This window comes from Bufo gargarizans, chromosome 1 (genome assembly GCF_014858855.1).
Source record: "Bufo gargarizans isolate SCDJY-AF-19 chromosome 1, ASM1485885v1, whole genome shotgun sequence".
Taxonomy (NCBI): Eukaryota; Metazoa; Chordata; class Amphibia; order Anura; family Bufonidae; genus Bufo; species Bufo gargarizans.
This window is the reverse complement of record NC_058080.1, coordinates 294,236,046-294,254,617: the sequence shown is the minus strand read 5'-3', so window position 1 is coordinate 294,254,617 and position 18,572 is coordinate 294,236,046. Positions and strand designations below refer to the sequence as shown.

Here is an 18,572-nt window from a genome sequence, read left to right as displayed (position 1 = left end):
TACAAATCAAACAGTCATCTCATACTGAAAAAAAATGAGCCCTTACATAAGACAGTCGCCCAAAATATAAAAAATACTATGGCTTTGAGAATATGGAGACACAAAAAAAAATTATAAAAAAAAGTCAGATGAATGTTGTAAATAACACAAAATAAAAACTGTGCCAAAACAGCTATTTTTTTGTTACCTTGCCTCACAAAAAGTGTTTTATAGAGCAACCAAAAATCGTATGTGTCCTAAAATAGTACCAACAAAACTGCCACCTTATCCCGTAATTTCCAAAGTGGGGTCATTTTTGGGGAGTTTCTAGGGGTGCATCAGGGGGTCTTCATATGTGACATGGCAACTTAAAATTATCCCAGTGAAATCTGCTTCCCAAAAACTATATGGCGTTCCTTTCCTTCTGCGCCCTGTCGTGTGCCCGTATAGCAGTTTACGACCACATATGGAGTGTTTCTTTAAACTACAGAATCAGGGTAATAAATATTGAGTTTTGTTTGGCTGTTAACCCTTACTTTGGTAGCTGAAAAAATGGATTAAGATGGGAGATCTGCCAAAAGAGTGAAATTCTCAAATGTAATATCCATTTTCCATTAATTCTTGCGGAACACCTAAAGGGTTAACAAAGTTTGTAAAATCAGTTTTGAATACCTTGATGGGTGTAGTTTGGATTTTGGAAATTTTCTAGCCTTCTAACGTCCCCAAAAAATAAAATGTCATTTTCAAAATGATCCAAACATGGAGTAGACATATGGGGAATGTAAAGTAGTAACTATTTTTGAAGGTATTACTATCTATTATAAAAGTAGAGAAATTGAAATTTGGAAATTTCCAAAATACGGAGCTCCGTACAGTATTAGAATGTATTGGCTCCGATTAATAACTTCATAAATTAATTTGACTGTAAAAAAAACATTTTCCGAACTCTGGTTCGGTTTCAAGTTGTACCTTGGAACCGAATCTGAGTTCTAGTTATAGTCGCAGCTTGTATAAAGTTACTTTGTGTTTTCTGCAGCTTTTTTATTTTTACTTCTTATTTTTATAGAAGAAAGGCCAGAGTTTTGGATCAAAGGCTTGTGGAAATGACGCACATCAACATTTTCAAGGTATCCATTCAGTGCGCAGTTTGCTTTTATTGATTTTAGTCAGGCTTTTCCCCCTCGCCTATGACAGCACCCATGGATAGCATCCGCCCCCTTCCTCATGACAGGAAACAGGAAGCACAGCTTCTTCAAAAGGGAGGTACAACCCCCATCATGCCAGTTCTGTTTCCTGTCCTAAGGGACAGGGTGGAATGCACAGCATGAAAGAGACGGAGCTGCCGGAGCCCCTTGGTTTGTTACCCTTGGGAGGAGGGCCTACCTGAGTGGCGTAAGCTTTCTTCGGAAGCCGCTGCTGAAGTCTGGACCTCTGGACTCCCCTCTCGTTCCGGTCACTCCCCCGTCGGGGCTGCCCTGTGCTTCCCCAGCACGGCGAACCTCTGCGGCCGTGCTGTAGGTTCGGCTGCGCTCTGGCGTTCGCGCGGGTGCGCGGTGCCGTCACTTCCGGGTAGGTCAGGCCGGCGCTGACGTCATTAGTCGGTGCCGGATCCTGGCCTCCGGTTTTCAGCAGTGGGAGGAGGCGTGGCCTTGGGCCGGAAGGGGAAGGTGCCGGTACGTGCCCGGCAAGTTCAAATCCAGCCAGCTCTCACTGCAGGCTGGTGTTTTGGCCTGCAGTGAACCTCCATAGACGAAAGCCAGTGGCAGAAAATGGAGCCCACACAGCGCGCAGAACCCACTGAAACCACCAACGAATCCTCGGTACCGGTGGGGGTAAGAGGGGCGAATGCCCTGCCTTTTCTATTTATCTCAGTAGCCTGATGGAAGTCTTTGTTTTCTGTGTTTAGACTTCCAAAGAAAGAAGGGGGTCAAGGTCCAAGGAGCGGGGCTGCGCTATTTGCAAGAAAAAGCTCAAGATCAAGCCTAAAAAAAGATTATCAAGGATGAGGTTAAAGAATCAGTGAAGGAATCCTTGAGTAATCTGCTTGAAGATCGCCCTTGTACTTCCGCTGCTGTCTCTATTCCTGCTTCAAGTGATCAGGAGTTGTTATCGGGATTAGAGGAGGAGGGAGAACTTCCGTCCTTGGATCACTCCCAGGATGAGCAACTAGCAGGGAGACCTCTGTTCCTCCCAGAGAACGTTAATTCCCTAGCCCGGATCGTCAGGGCAACTATGGGGCTTGATGATCAAGCAGAACCACAATCCATGAGGGATTCCATGTTTGAGGGCCTAGGTCCCAGGAGGCTGAAGTGCTTTGATGTACATGAAAACATAACCTCGGTAATTAAGAATGAATGGAGTAGGCCGGATAGAAAAATTTTTGTGCCCTCTGCCTTAAAAAGAAAGTATCCCTTCGAGGACAAAGCCTCAGCTGATTGGGATAGAGCCCCGAAACTAGATGCTCCGGTAGCGAAAATCTCTAAGAGAGCAGCCCTCCCGTTTGAAGACTCGGGAACTCTTAAAGATGCAATGGACAGAAGAGCCAAGGTCTATTTAAAAAAGAACTGGGAGGCGACAGGCTGGCTCTTTCAGGCTTGCTATAGCCGCCACTTCTGTTGCCAGGTCTTTAAAGGTCTGGATGAGAGAGATGGAAGAGCAAATAAAGAAGGGAGCGCCCGTGGAACAATTGCTCTCGACATTTCCAACTCTATATAGTGCCATTGATTTTTTTAGCATATGCCTCAGTGGACTCCCTGAGGCTGTCAGCGAGAGCCGCAGCTCTTTCAAATTCCGCTCGCAGAGTGATTTGGTTAAAGGATCGGAAAGGAGATGCAGGTTCAAAGGCGAAATTGTGTGCTATTCCCTGTCGGGGGGGGGGGGGATTTCTCTTCGGGCCCACGCTAGACGATCTGCTGGAGAAGGCTTCTGACAGAAAAAGGGTTTCCCTTCTATACAGCAGCAGCCTCCTAAGAAGCCCTTTCGTTCTCAGTCCTCTAGATTTAACTTCAAGAGAAGAGAAACTCCCAGTCTGGTAATGCGGACAGAAGGAAAAAAGGTTTTCTTTTTTCAGGTGGAGAGGCCTCTAAAAAGCCTCCGCAATGACGCCAGATCCCCGGTTGGTCGTCTCTCCCTCTTCGCAGAACAATGGCGGAAGATCTCGAACAGCCCCTGGATTCTTTCAGTCATTTCAGAGGGCTATTGCCTGAACTTCCTGAGAACTCCTCCAGAAAGGTTCGTTTTGACGGACTATCGCTCCAGCCCAGCCATCCCAGTCACCAGAGGTACCTAAGAGTAGCAGTTCAGTTCCCGGACAGACTCCTACATGTACAGTTTCGGGCCCTGCCGTTTGGGTTGTCTCAGGCACCAAGGCTTTTCACAAAGATTGTAGCAGAGATGATGGCTCATCTGAGGGAGAAGGATCTGATTGTCAATCCCTTCTATCTAGACGATTTCCTCCTTCTCTCTCGGGAACCAGGTCAATTAATCAAACGGATTTCCTGGTTCAGGGAGGTGCTGGTAAAGTTGGGTTGGGAGTTAAATCTCCAGAAATCCAATCTTGTGCCAAGCCAGATATGCACCTTTCTGGGGCTACTCCTGGACTCCCAGAAACCAATGTGTTACAGAAAGTATCTCTGCCAGTCTCCAGGGTTCAGGACTTTGTAGCTCGCCACTCCTTTCTCTCTAAGAGAAGCTATGTCAGTTCTAGGCCTAATGACGGCCGCAATCCCGGGGGTGGAATGGGCCCACTTCCACTCAAGGTCACTTCAGTTGCAGATCCTGGGGGTTTGGGACAAAGATCCCCAATCCTTGGATTCTCTCTTCTCCCTTTCAACTCAAACGTTAAAAGATCTAGAATGGTGGACGGTGCCTTCCAACCTTCAAAAAGGAGTCCCTTGGTCAAGGAAGGATCCCCTCTCTCTGACCACAGACGCAAGCCCTTGGGGTTGGGGAGCTCACACAGATTCCCTACTTCTGCAGGGACAGTGGAATCAGGAGATAGTTCCCAATCTCACAACTTCAAGGAACTTCTAGCGATCCTCATGGCCTTGAAAAAGAGCCTCCACCTCTTGAAAGGCAGAAATATTTTGATCTACTCAGACAACATGACGGCAGTAGCTCATATTAATCGTCAGGGGGGGACCAGATCTCCAGATCTAATGTCTCTCACCAAAGAGATTTTCGAGCTAGCAGAGGGTTTCCTTCCATCGATCAGGGCAGTACACTTAAAGGGAAGGGAGAATGTGACGGCAGATTTTCTGAGCAGGCATTGTGTTCGGCAGGGGGAATGGTCCCTGAATCAACATGTCTTCAACGACATTGTGGCTCTTTGGGGTCTCCCGGTGGTAGATCTCTTTGCCACAAGGGGAAACAGAAAAGTGAAAAGATTCTTCTCTCTATCCCCATTAGAGCGGCCCACGGCGGTGGACGCATTGGCCCAATCATGGAGAGTAGGCCTCCTGTACGCCTTCCCTCCTATAAAGCTACTCCCGAGAGTCCTGAAGAAGATTCGGGAGGAGAAGGCCCTAGTAATTACTATAGCCCCCTTTTGGCCCAGGAGGGTCTGGTTTTCCTGGCTAAGGAGGATGTCAGTAGCAGATCCCTGGGTACTTCCTGTCTTCCCGGGGCTACTAGTGCAGGGGCCGATACTTCATCCACAGTTGGAGAGCCTTTTGGAGCACACTCAACGAGAGCAGTGTCTACATCCTGGGCAGAAAGAGCTTCCGCTTCTATTGACCAGATTTGCAGAGCTGCTACTTGGAGTTCTTCTCATACCTTCTTTAAGCACTATAGGCTGCAGCTTCCTTCACAGGAAGGTTTAGGGTTTGGGCGTAAAGTCCTCCAAGCAGTTGTCCCACCCTAGATTATCTCGCCTAGATATCCATGGGTGCTGTCATAGGCGAGGGGGGAAATATGGGATTACACTTACCGGTAATCGTTTTTCCTTGAGCCTATGACAGCACCCGCCTAATTCCCTCCCAAAGGAAAAAAATATATAATTTATATATATATATATATATATATATATATATATATATATATATATGTGTGTGTTTGTATATACTTCTATATACACACAGGATATAAGCGTTTGTTCTGTTGTAGATTTGTTGTGGTGTAGTCTGGTTTTTGTCTCCTTAGTTCTTGGAATAGGACTGGCATGATGGGGGTTGTACCTCCCTGTTGAAGAAGCTGTGCTTCCTGTTTCCTGTCCTGAGGAAGGGGGCGGATGCTATCCATGGGTGCTGTCATAGGCTCAAGGCAAAACGATTACCGGTAAGTGTAATCCCATATTTTCCAGCAGAGAACAGCCTGTCGGAGATATCTGGACCCGGCATTGCAAGCTCCATTAAAGAAATATTCTGGTTAGTATCCACAGGATAGGGGATAACTATTAGATCGGTGGCGGTCCCACTTCTGGAACCCCCAACAGTCACGAGAACGGGGGCCACGTACCCTCCTGCAGGACCACTGAAATGATTGGAGAAGCTGGTCAAGCATGCGTGCAGTCACTCCATTCATTTTTAAGGGAATTCCGGAGATGGCCAAGTGTAGCTTTCGGCTATCTCCATAACTCCAATAGAAATGAATGGAGCGCCCATATGCATGGGCGTGGGGAAAGATGGGAGTGGACAGGGGGGCACATAGCCCCTGTTTTTATGATCGGTGGGGCTCCCAGTGGTAGCACCACCACAATCTAATAGTTCGACTATAATGGTGCCCGGCAGAGATCCGGCTGTAACCCGACAAATATGGCGAGAATCGGTCAACTAAAACAGCTGCTCGTTACACTTTTGCATCCATTTTTCCTAGCTTGTATATAAAATTTGGGGCTGAAACATGATGTAAACAGGCCCTTAGATGTTACTCAAGTTGTCTAGTTTGGCTGCTTAATACATTTCTCGCATATATACCTTGTTCTTTTGACCCTTACTGCTGCAGTTATCTCCACACACTCTTATCAATGCAGTGCTGCACATTAAGGTCTTTTTATGTAGCTTTTGAAGAGTACATTTCTTATATTAAACATAATTGTTATTGTTTTCAGAAGAAAAAGAACATGTAAGTGTTACATACAGAGTACAAAATGTATGTTTTGTCTGTAGTATTAACAATCATTATAAATCTTATTATATACTCTGCATGGTGTCATTATTTTCAACATACATAGTAATTAACAGAGCAGGTTATATAAACATTAATATAAGTAACATTGGGAGAATAAAGGGAAGGAAATAGATATAAAGGAGGAGTAAGGGGGGGGGGGGGTGTAAGTGACAAGGAGTGTTAAGTACATCTGAGCCTTACCTATCTGTTAGGAATGTGTTAAATTTGGAGTGAAGCCAACAATCCCATGCAAGTTTAAACTTGGCTCGTTTGTTGAATATGGAAGCATTGAACATTTCACATAGACAGTTGTTATTAACATGAAGAGTACATTTCAATAAAGAGAAGTACAGGGTGGGCCATTTATATGGATACACCGTAATAAAATGTGAATGGTTGGTGATATTAACTTCCTGTTTGTGGCACATTAGTATATGTGAGGGGGGAAACTTTTCAAGATGGGTGGTGACCATGGTGGCCATTTTGAATCCAACTTTTGTTTTTTTTTCAATAGGAAGAGGGTCTTGTGACACATCAAACTTATTGGGAATTTCACAAGAAAAACAATGGTGTGCTTGGTTTTAACGTAACTTTATTCTTTCATGAGTTATTTACAAGTTTCTGATCGCTTATAAAATGTGTTCAATGTGCTGCCCATTGTGTTGTCAATGCAACCCTCTTCTCCCACTCTTCACACACTGATGGCAATACCGCAGGAGAAATGCTAGCACAGGCTTCCAGTATCCAGCATTTGCTGTGAAGATACGAGATGTGCAGCACCTGAAACTACGGATACTGGAAGCCTGTGCTAGCATTTCTCCTGCGGTGTTGCTATCAGTGTGTGAAGAGTGGGAGAAGAGGGTTGCATTGAATCCAATACTATGGGCAGCACATTGAAAACATTTTATAAGCGATCAGAAACTTGTAAATAACTCATGAAAGAATAAGTTAGGTTAAAAGCACACCATTGTTTTCCTTGTGAAATTCCCAATAAGTTTGATGTGTCACATGACACTCTTCCTATTGAAAAAAAAACAAAAGTTGGATTCAAAATGTCCGACTTTAAAATGGCCGCCATGGTCACCACCCATCTTGAAAAGTTTCCCCCCTCACGTATACTAATGTGCCACAAACAGGAAGTTAATATCACCAACCATTCCCATTTTATTAAGGTGTATCCATATAAATGGCCCACCCTGTACATTTTGCCCTTTTTGATCCAGTCCTGGTTTTAGCTTCAAAACTGCATTTGAAAACCTGATCAAAAACTGACTCTGTACATGCAGCCTAAGAAAAGGCAGGAACCATTGCATTCTTTGTATTAGTAATTGAAACAATATGGCTTTTTATCTTATGCAGGAGCTGAACATTCCTTTAAACAAAGCAATACTCCAGCAGTCCCTCAGAAGAATGAAAAGCAATCTGAGATCTCCTATACCGAGTTATTTTCTGATGGAGAGTCTGATAATGAAAATACTTATGAGGTAGCCAAGCTGATAGAGGAAAGTTTGGCTGACCATGATGATGTAGAGGACGACCAGCTTGTGAACAGTTCAGAAAAGCAGCGAGAAAAATTATATAGTTCTGACTCTTCTGTGGTGCGGGAGCCGCCTAGTCCAACTTCCAATATTCATGCAAAGAAATGGTAAGGTTTATGTAATGTCCACTTTAAAAGCTATGTACAGCTTCAAGGGCATTTTTTTTATGATAGCATTTTATTCATTTTGGGCTAAAATTTTTTTTTCAATTGGGGTTTTTATTAAAAAATATTAAGCCGTTCTGTCACAAAGGGTTAACAGGGGACCTGGGCGGGATAAAGGGTGAGTAGACTGAGCTATGTGGGTGTAAAATCAGCACCTAGAGGCTCCGTCTACTCACCCTTTATCCCGCCCAGGTCCCCTGTTATGCCCGCCCCTCTCCCTTTGATGTGACGGTTCGCAGCAGCATTGACGAAACTACGTCACAGTGAGGAAGCCGGCACCAGGAGATCGGCCTTCACTCACTGCGCCTGCTCCAAAGACAGAAGTAAACGGCGCGGGATTTCGGCAATGCTGCTGCGAACTGTCACATCAATCAAGAGGGGCGGGCAGAACAGGGGACCTGGGAGGGATAAAGCGTGAGTAGACAGAGCCTCTAGGTGCTGATTTTACGCCCACATAGCACCTAGAGGCTCATTAGCATATTATAAAAGTGCTTTTTTTTTTTTTAACCAAAACAGCTGCAGGGAGAAAGGTAAAAAAAAACATACTGTTATGTAGTGCTGACATTAGCGCATCGCTAATGTCAGTCAGCTGCATAACAGTATTTCTGGTGGTAGAAACCCTTTTATCTGTGGATAACACTGTTATGGGGGGGGAGAATCTGCAGATGGCACTGTTATGGAGGGGATCTGTGTGAGTGGTGGGGCCCGGTGTAGGAGTACAAGGAGTACAGTGACTGCACCAGGCCCCGCCGCGATTCCAACAGCAGTTGCTGACCTACAGACCCTCCTCCCTCCCCGCTGATACATCGCAGCCCGTAATGTATCAGTGTTAGCAGAGTAAAAATGGCAGCATTCGCCCCATAAGACACACTGACATTTTTTGGGGGGAAAAGGCGCGTCTTATGAGGCGAAGAATATGGTAAGTAAAGCCATAGCGGACCTGGAACATTCACATATACTCAAACCATCGCCCATAACCTATAAAATACTCCAGAACTTAAGATATGAACTATATCAATTATACCAGCACAGATATGAACACTATCTGAGAAAAGCGAAAAACACGCTTCTACTGGCAGTGGAACCGAGCAGGAGCTATGTGTACGATGACCAGCACAACAAGCAGCAAAATCCCAGAGATATGGAAAATGTGTTCGTCTCTTACTACTCCTCACTTTATAATTTAAAGGATGATCCCTCCACGTCACAACCAACTAGTGATGAGATCAAGGCCTTTCGGAAAGAAATTTCACTTATAGAAATAGCAAAGTAACAATTAATGCATCCTCTTGAAAATTCGTTGGCGTCTAGTGATTATACCAGGGTGTCAGCACATTGCTGACAGCCTGGTATAAACGGCTGACATCTGTGCAGAAAAGGTTAACTGTCAGGGTCAGGGAGCTCCCTCCCTCTCCCATTGGGGGGCTGCTGTGCCTTTGCAGCCCCCCGATGGAGAGGGAGAGAGCACCCCGCCAGCCCCGTCCTCACCCTTCCCCGTCTGCGAAGTTGTGGCAGACGGGGAACGTTCCCATGGCAACAGGGCGCCTTCTCAGGCATCCTGCTGTCCATGGTGCTGAACAGATCTATGCTAAATTTATCAGCTTAATAAAAAGTAGGACAGATACCGGACTTTTACACGAGTACTTGCAAATGTCGCTGATACCACTGTCGATACCTGATGGCCGTGCAGCGGCAGGTCCCGTGTCCCAGATGATCATCCCAGATGACATCTTGCCGCGATTCTGGCTCCCTCACTCACCGCCTTCATTTTGCAGACTGCGCATGCAGCGTTCAGTTCCATCACGCTCGCGCCCGGCCGTCACGTCTAGTCTTTTGTGAGAGCGGGATCATAGGCTTCAGGCGCTGGAGAACGCAAGCCAATGATCACGCTCACTTCAAAGACGAGAAGCGACGGCCGGGCGCGGGCGTGATGGAACAGAACGGCGCATGCGCAGTCTGCAAAATGAAGGTGGTGAGTGAGGGAGCGGGGATCGCACTGTAACATGCAGAGTACGGGGCATATGCGAGAAGAGTGCGGTCCCGGCATCACGGCAAGATGTACTGTCTTTTAAAAATAAAAATAAAATTAAAAAAATGGTATTGGGGCATCCCTAATAAAAAGTGGTCAAAAAGTCATATGTACCTCAGAAAGGTACCAGTAAAAACTAGAGTTCTCCCTGCAATAAGGTTGTCAAGCAATTTTTAGTATGAAGTGAATGCCGTAAAACCTTGATGGAATTGCAATTTTTTCCACAAAGAATCTTTTTATTTTTGTGTCCCATTTTCCAATACAAGCTAGAGTAAATACTGCCTTAAAAATACATGTGATATGTGAATTAAATGTTTAAAAAAAAGTTGTGGCTCCCGGAAGGCATGGAGAAGAAATAAAAATAGGCTGTGTCCTGAATGGGTTAAAGAGGATCTGTCAGCTCTTCTGGATGGCAGGAGTTGTGTGGTTTGGCTGCCACTACTGCTTGTATTCAAATCGATTGGCTCGGCATCTGCGGGAATGATATACTGGTAGAAGAGCTAATACAGTCCTGATCAAAAGTTTAAGAACACTTGAAAAATGGCAAAAAATCATATTTTACATTGTTGGATCTTAACAAAGTTCCAAGTAGAGCTTCAACATGCAACAAGAAGAAGTGAGAGTGAGACAAAACATTGTTTGAGCATTCAATTAATTGAAAATAATGATTAAAGGGAACCTGTCACTTGGATTTTGTGTATAGAGCTGAGGACATGGGTTGGTAGATGGCCACCAGCACATCCGCAATACCCAGTCCCCATAGCTCTGTGTGCTTTTATTGTGTAAAAAAAAGATTTGATACATATGCAAATTAACCTGAGATGAGTCCTGTACGTGAGATGAGTCAGGGACAGATTGCAGATGTGCTAGCAACCCATGTTCTCAGCTCTATACACAAAATCCAGGTGACAGGTTCCCTTTAAACTGAAACAGGCTGTTTTTCAGATGATCCAAATTTTAGGACCACATGCCTTTAAAAGGCCAAATCGGTGCAAATATGTGGATTAATTTCCTTTTCTGTCAGGTAGTCACACGTTGTGATGGCAAAGGCAAGAAAACTCTCCCTTTTTTAACGTGGTCGGGTTGTTGAACTGCATAAGCAGGGTCTCACAGCGCACCATCGCTGCTGAGGTGGGATGCAGTAAGACTATGGACTGAGGGCTATGGAACAAAAAAGTCAAGTGGAAGAGACAAAAAAATGTCATCAGCACTGAGCCGGAGGATCCAATTGGCTGTCCGTCAAGACATTGGACGATCCTCAACTCAAATTAAGGCCCTTACTGGTGCTGACTGCAGCCTCATAACCATCAGACGGCATCTGAGACTGAAGGGCTTCAAAAACAAAAAAAAAACTTCTTCAAAGACATCGTCTCCTTGAACGCCACAGAACTGCTCGTTTAGACTTTGCAAGATAGCACCAAACATGGGACATTCAAAGGTGGAAGAAAGTTTTATTCTGTGATTTAACCTTTATGGTCCTGATGGTTTCCAATGTTACTGGCATGACAAGCAGATCCCACCTGAGATGTTTTCTACGCGCCACAGTGGAGGGGGCGCCATAATGGTCTGGGGTGCTTTTTCCTCCAGTGGAACAATGGAGCTTCAGGAAGTGCAGGGGCGTCAAACGGCCGCTGGCTATGTCCAGATGTTGCAGAGAGCATTCCTCATGACTGAGGGCCCTTGTCTGTGTGGCAACGACTGGGATTTTCAACAGGACATTGCTACAGTACACAATGCCCACAGGACAAGGGACTTCTTCCAGGAGAATAACATCACTCTTTTGGCTGATCTTCCGTGTTCCCCTGATCTAAATCCAATTGAGAACCTTTGGGGATGAATGGCAAGGGAAGTTTACAAAAATGGACAACAGTTCCAGACAGTAGATGGCCTTCGTGCGGCTGTCTTCACCACTTGGAGAAATGTTCCCACTCACCTCATGGAAACTCTTGCATCAAGCATGCCGAAACGAATTTTGGAAGTGATAAACAATAACGGTGGAGCTACTCATTTCTGAGTTCATTTTTGGAAGTTGGATTTCTGTTTTGGGGGGTGGGGGGTGGGGGGGGGGGGGGGGGGTTTATTAGTTTTTTGGGACGTGTGGTCCTAAACTTTTGATCAGCTGAAAAACAGCCTGTTTCAGTTTATTCGTTGTTTTCATTAAATTGAATGCTCGAAAAATGTTTTGTCTCACTCTCATTTCTTCTTGTTGCATGTTGAAGCTCTTCTTGGAACCTTGTTAAGATCCAGCCATGCTAAATATAATTTTTTGCCATTTTTCTAGTGGTCTTTTGATCAGGACTGTACCTTTCTACCTTCTAGTGGCAACAGCTATACCACAGTCTTCTGTATCCCCTAATGAATGCAGCGATAACTGATTTTACCTGGGAATCGCAAAAAATAAAAACAATCAATTTACCGTATATACTCGAGTATAAGCCGACCCGAGTATAAGCCGAGGCCCCTAATTTTACCCCCAAAAAATGGGAAAAATTATTGACTCGAGTATAAGACTAGGGTGGGAAATGCAGCATATGTGGGGGATCTGTGGAGGACGCTGTTATGTGGGGGATCTGTGGAGAACGCTGTTATGTGGGGGATCTGTGGAGAACGCTGTTATGTGGGGGATCTGTGGAGGACGCGGTTATGTGGGGGATCTGTGGAGGAAAGTTTTATGGGGGATCTGTGGAGGACACTTATGGGGACCTGTGGAGGACAGGGTTATGGGGGATCTGTGGAGGACACTTATGGGGACCTGTGGATGGCACTGTTATGGGGTGGATCTGTGGAGGACGCTGTTATAGGGGATATGCGCTATGACACATAGGGCTATAAGGGGGAGGCAGCATAAGATATATATATATATATATATATATAGCATCTTATGCTGGTCCCCCTCATGGCCCTATGTGTCCCCTCGTGTCCTAAACTGCCAACAAACAATCTCTCTCCTATTGATAACAGGTCCGGCTGTACTCACTGTCACGATGAATGCACTACAGCGAGCGGGAGCTGGCTGGCCGGCCGGCGCGTGACTGACATTACTTAGTAACGCTCCTCCCACTTCAGGAAGCAGGAGCGTTACTAAGTGACTCCAGTCACGCGCCGGCCGGGCCGCTCGCTGCAGTGGCATTTTCGGGTCGGCCAAATCGAGATATAAGACGACAAGGCTTTTTGAGCACAAAAATATGTGCCCAAAAACTCGTCTTATACTCGAGTATATACGGTACTAAGCTTGTGTTTTTTTCTTTTTTTTGTAGCTTTGATTAGTGCTGTTTTAGAGTGAGCACTTTTTATTCTGTTTTTGGAAGGAGGGTTGAACAAATAACAGGAATTATGGAACAGTTTTTATAGTATGACCATTCTTATGTATTAGTTTTTACTGCGGGTTAATAAACTTTTTTTATGTTCTACAACTTTTTGCAAATAAAATCAATTCTTTAAAAATATTTTTTTTACATAAACTCTATTGGGCAGGTAATTTCAGATGCTGCGATTAACTTTGCATAGGATTAATTTATTTTTTTCTCATTATAAGGACACTTTTTTTGTCCTTATAATGTCTTTTAAATGTCTTTTTAGCCCTGCAACCTTTTGATTGAATACATAAAGTACTACACTACTTATGTAGTACAATGCATTATGTCTGTATACTACTGCCTGCCTGCCTGCCTTTGACAAGTGTCAGGTGCATTGGCTGCAATCCTGTTATGGAACACTGAGGGCGTGACTGAGGGAGCCCTCTCCCTCTGTCTACCTGCTTTGATGCTGTGGTCGTTATTGACCAACTTTTGACAGGTACCAGGCAGCAGGAGTCTGGATTGGGAGGATAGTGTGCATGTTCAAAGGAGACTGACCACTGTCCCATCCAAAGAGTATCCAGCAAAGAGGTAGAACAGCACGCCAAAGGTTTTGTGTTGCTTTAAAGGGAACCTGTCACCGGGATTTTGTGTATAGAGCTGAGGACATGGGTTGCTAGATGGCCGCTAGCACATCCACAATACCCAGTCCCCGTAGCTCTGTGTGCTTTTGTTGTGTAAAAAAAAACGATTTGATACATATGCAAATTAACATAAGTCATATCTTACTTGTGTGACCAGGGAAGAGTCATATTTTCAAGCTGACTCATCTCAGGTTAATTTGCATATGTATCAAATTGTTTTTTATACACAATAAAAGCACATAGAGCTATGGGGACTGGGTATTGTGGATGTGCTAGCGGCCATCTAGCAACCCATGTCCTCAGCTCTATACACAAAATCCTGGTGACGGGTTCCCTTTAATGTAGAATTTTTATTTTATTTTAAAGCCTTCATTTAGGGACACGGAGTAATAAAGTCCCTTTGAGGCGATTAAACTCTAATGCTCCTAGATTGTCTCTTAGAAAAAAAAAAATTGAAGGGTTTATGACCTGTAATTTTGCACAAAATTCTGATTATCGCAAAGCAGCAAATTTGACAGATCGGAACCAAATTGTGCCAAATGAAAATTAAAGGGGTTTTGCAAGTGTTTATACTGATGACGTGTCAGGATGATAGGTCATCAGTGTGTGAGCTTACCAAGCACAGCTTTGTCAATTAGACAGTGACTGTGCTTGGTATTGCAGCTCAGCCCCATTCACCAGAATGGGCCTGAGTTGCACCTATTGCCATGCGACCAATGACCCTGACACCACTGGCCTAGGACAAGGTTGCAGTGCTTACTAGACCTCTGCGGCCCGGCCTCTTCAAACATCTGATCGTGGGGTGTTGGACCCCCCAATCCCATATTGATGATCTGTTCCGTGTATAGGTCATCAGTATAAGGCCTCCTGCACACGACCGTTGTTTTATTCCGTGGGTCAGTTGAAAACTCAGCTAATGCACCGTTTGTCATCCGCGTCCGTGATCCGTGCTTCCAGTCCGTCAAAATAATATAACCTGTCCTATTTTTTTTTCATGGAAAACGGTTCAAAACAAATCAAAAACCCCTGTAGCAACACAAGCAGGACTTTTTTTTTTTCCCCCCCCGTCTAAAATAAAGGCTGTCAGAGGGATTTTCTAATGTGCATAAATGAGCATAACTGATGCTTAAAATACAGGATACATCAGAACAGCAGAAAAATAAAAGCGGTCATAATCATCTGTTCTTTTCTACCTGGCAAAGTTTTTTTGCTTGTAACTTTTACCAAAGTTTGTATTTTTTAAATCTAGATAGAGCAATTTATTTAAAATTTCAAAAATATGTCCTTTTTCTCACAGGTTAAGTTTCAAGGAAGCAACATTTGGCGCAACTCACAGTGTCTTCGCAAATATAGTGTCTACACCATCAGAAGAGTCCAGGAAAAATGCTCAGCAGTTAAAACTGCCGGATGCCATAAAATCTAATGGAGCAGATATTACATATGAATTGCATTCAGAAGACGATGGGTATATATGCATTTTTTTTTTTTACAGTGCTTTGTAAAAGTGTATGGTTTTTAGGAATGTCGTAAATCTTATTAATTTATAAAGGGGATACTCACCTTAGACATTAATGGCATGTCCATAAATGTCTGATAAATGCAGGCGGTCCCACGTCTGCTAGTTGCATTTATCTTAAGAGTAGGTGTTCCCTAACCCCCAGCCTACCTACCGCTGCAAAAATAGAGGTAGTCGCTTTGCTACTCTGTTTCCATAATACTTAGAAGTAATTTTGAGTTCATATCAGAATGTCTAAAATTGGATCATATGAGTTCAGAGTTGTCCACTTTTAAAAAAAAATGTATAGGCTTTGTGTCACTTCAGCAAAGTTAATACAAGTCACTTACTAATGCACTGTTTTTCATTTTGCTTTCTTTGATGGCTTGATAAATTTTTCTATCATATTATACACTGCTCATTTCTATGGTTACAACCACCCTTCAATCCACCAGGGCGGGGGTCGTCTTTGCACACTGTAGGAAAACTGCACTTGCTGAAGTGAGACAACCCCTTTAATTTCAGTTATTTTTATGCTTTATATTTATTTAGATTAAATTTTTTTACTATGGGTACACAGCCTAGTCCAGATGGTGATTCTTGCTGTTTCTATAGGCAGATCGCTGAAAACAATAGTCTAATGGTAACAGACAATTATATCACTATTGCCAATGATCTTTATACACAGATGCAGAGAAGATGGTGATTGTGTCTTCGCGGCATGTCTCCATGCTCTTTACTCAAATGATTGATCTCACATGGTAACCTAACAACTGCTCACAAGCAGAAACACTGTTCGTGTGTTTCTGGTTATAGGAAATGATTTTTTCAGTTCCCTGTCACAGTAAATTAGTACTGGAGCTCTACTGGACCATAGGAGTCAAGTGGGCTTGTGGATATAAGGCGCAGAATCACAACCAGGTGTAGAATGTCATAATATTTATTAGAAGACAAGGCGTTTCAGGGTTCAGCGGACCCCTTTTTCAAGTCAGTCTAAAAGAAGATATGAGCTAAAATAACATGCTAATAAAAAATATAATATGATAAAAAAAATAGTATTCACAACTAATTACATTAAAAAAATATTAAAATTATGTATAATATGAAAATAAGCAGGGTTGATAATATATATCGGTAGTGAAATAATTTATTAATGAATGGACAATACTTAACCACTTTCCGTCCGCCCATAGGATATAAACGTCCTATGGGTGGATCTCTATTTCTGAATTGACGTTTTAAAACGTCCGTTCAGAAACTGCAGCTGCACGCTAATCGTGCAGCTGCTGATCGGGTTGCCCGCTGTCAGTGACAGCAAGGCAACCCAGAGAGAAGGCAGGGACAGTGCCCAGGTGTCCCTGCCTTCTAGATCGCTGCATACACAGCGCTCACCGGAGAGTGCAGGAGCTGTGTGAGGTCTTTCACAGACCTCGATCAGCCCTGCACTGAGGGTGTACAGCGCTGTATTGCGCTGTACAGCCTCTCTGGGGGTGTATTTTTCCTGTAACTGGGGCTACTATGTCAGCCCCAGTTACAGGAAAAATCAACAGTGAAAAAAAAGAAAAGAAAAAGTGAAGTAAATGTCCCCCAGAGGTCTTGTATGACCTTATGGGGGACGAAAAGTGTAAAATAAAAAAATAAAATAAAAAAAAAGTTTCACATGTAAAAAAAAAAAAAGTCCCCAAGTAAGGAATAATAAAAAAAAGTTAAAAATAGAAAAAATAAAATAGACATATTTGGTATTGCCGCGTCCGTAAAAACCAGCTCTATAAAAATATCACATGACCCTCGGGTGAACACCGTAAAAAAAAAAAAAAACAAGCAATTTTTGTCACCTTATATCACAAAAGGTGCAACACCAAGTGATCAAAAACGCGTATGTCCCACAAAATGGTACCAATAAAACTGACACCTCATCCCGCATAAAATGAGCCCCTACATAAGAAAATCTCTCAAAAAATAAAAAAAACTATAGCTGTCAGAACATGGACACATTAAAACATAATATTTTGTTTCAAAAATGCTATTATTGCGTAAAACTTAAATAAATGAGAAGTATACATATTAGGTATCGCCACGTCCGTAACAATCTGCTCTATAAAAATGTCACTTGACTGAACCCCTTAAAAATAAATAAATAGAAACTGTGCTAAAACAACCAATTTTTAGGTCACCTTGCCCCATAAAGTGTTATAATGAATGATCAAAAAATCATATGTACCCAAAAATAGTACTAATAAAACTGGCACCTTATCCCCTAGTTTCCAAAATGGGGTCACTTCTTGGGAGTTTCTACTGTAAGGGTGCATCAGGGGGCTTCAAATGGGACATGGCATCTAAAAACCATGTGGAGTTCCTTTTCTTCTGCACCCTGCCGTGTGCCCATACAGCAGTTTATGACCACATGTGGGGTGTTTCTGTAAACCGCAGAATCTGGGTAATAAATATTGAGTTTTGTTTGGCTGTTAACCATCGATGTGTTAAAGAAAAAATTTGATTAACATGGAAAATCTGCCAAAAAAGTGAAATTTAAAAATGTGATCTCCATTTTCCTTTAATTCTTGTGGAACGCCTAAAGGGTTAACAAAGTTTGTAAAATCGGTTTTGAATACCTTGAGGGGTGTAGTTTCTACAATGGGGTCATTTATGGGGGTATCCACTATGTAAGCCCCACAAAGTGACTTCAGACCTGAACTGGTCCTTAAAAAGTGGGTTTGGGCAATTTTCTTAAAAATTTGAAGAATTCCTTCTAAACTTCTAAGCCTTCTAACGTCCTAAAAAAATAAAATGACATTTCCAAAATGATGCCATCATAAAGTAGACATATGGGGAATGTTAAGTAATAAATATTTTGAGGTATCACTTTCTGTTTTAAAAGCAGAGAAATTGAAATTTAGAAAATTGCAAATTTTTCAAATTTTGGGGTAAATTTGGGATTTTTTCATAAATAAAGGTGAAATATTTTGACTCAAATTTATGACTATCATGAAGTACAATGTGTCACGAGAAAACAATCTCTGAATGACTTGGATAAATAAAGGCGTTCCAAAGTTATTACCACATAAAGTGAGATATGTCAGTTTTGCAAAATTAGGCCTGGTCAGGAAGGGGGCAAATGGCCCAGATGGGAAGTGGTTAAATCAATCATTAGATAGCTACATCAATAAATGGATGAATTCATATTGGTTAAAAAGAACTTATGGCTCAAAATATGAAGAAATAATGATGAAATAAATAGATTCTTATTATTGAGGATAACAGATAAAAATAATGGTTGAATCAGCGATTAAAAGCAATAAATATGCGCTTTAGTAAAAAGTGT

At 42.9% G+C, this 18,572-nt stretch overlaps 1 protein-coding gene across 1 annotated transcript in view; it reads left to right on the top strand.

The window, feature by feature from the left end:
- LOC122926738 (altered inheritance of mitochondria protein 21-like) overlaps window positions 1-18,572 on the top strand; it is a 175,110-nt gene that overhangs the window by 69,623 nt on the left and 86,915 nt on the right. Inside the window, exons 7-9 of the mRNA XM_044278212.1 lie at window positions 1,046-1,106; window positions 7,444-7,729; window positions 15,053-15,220. Of these exons, the coding sequence (XP_044134147.1) occupies window positions 1,046-1,106; window positions 7,444-7,729; window positions 15,053-15,220 (515 nt within the window). The remainder of the gene's footprint in view (window positions 1-1,045; window positions 1,107-7,443; window positions 7,730-15,052; window positions 15,221-18,572) is intronic.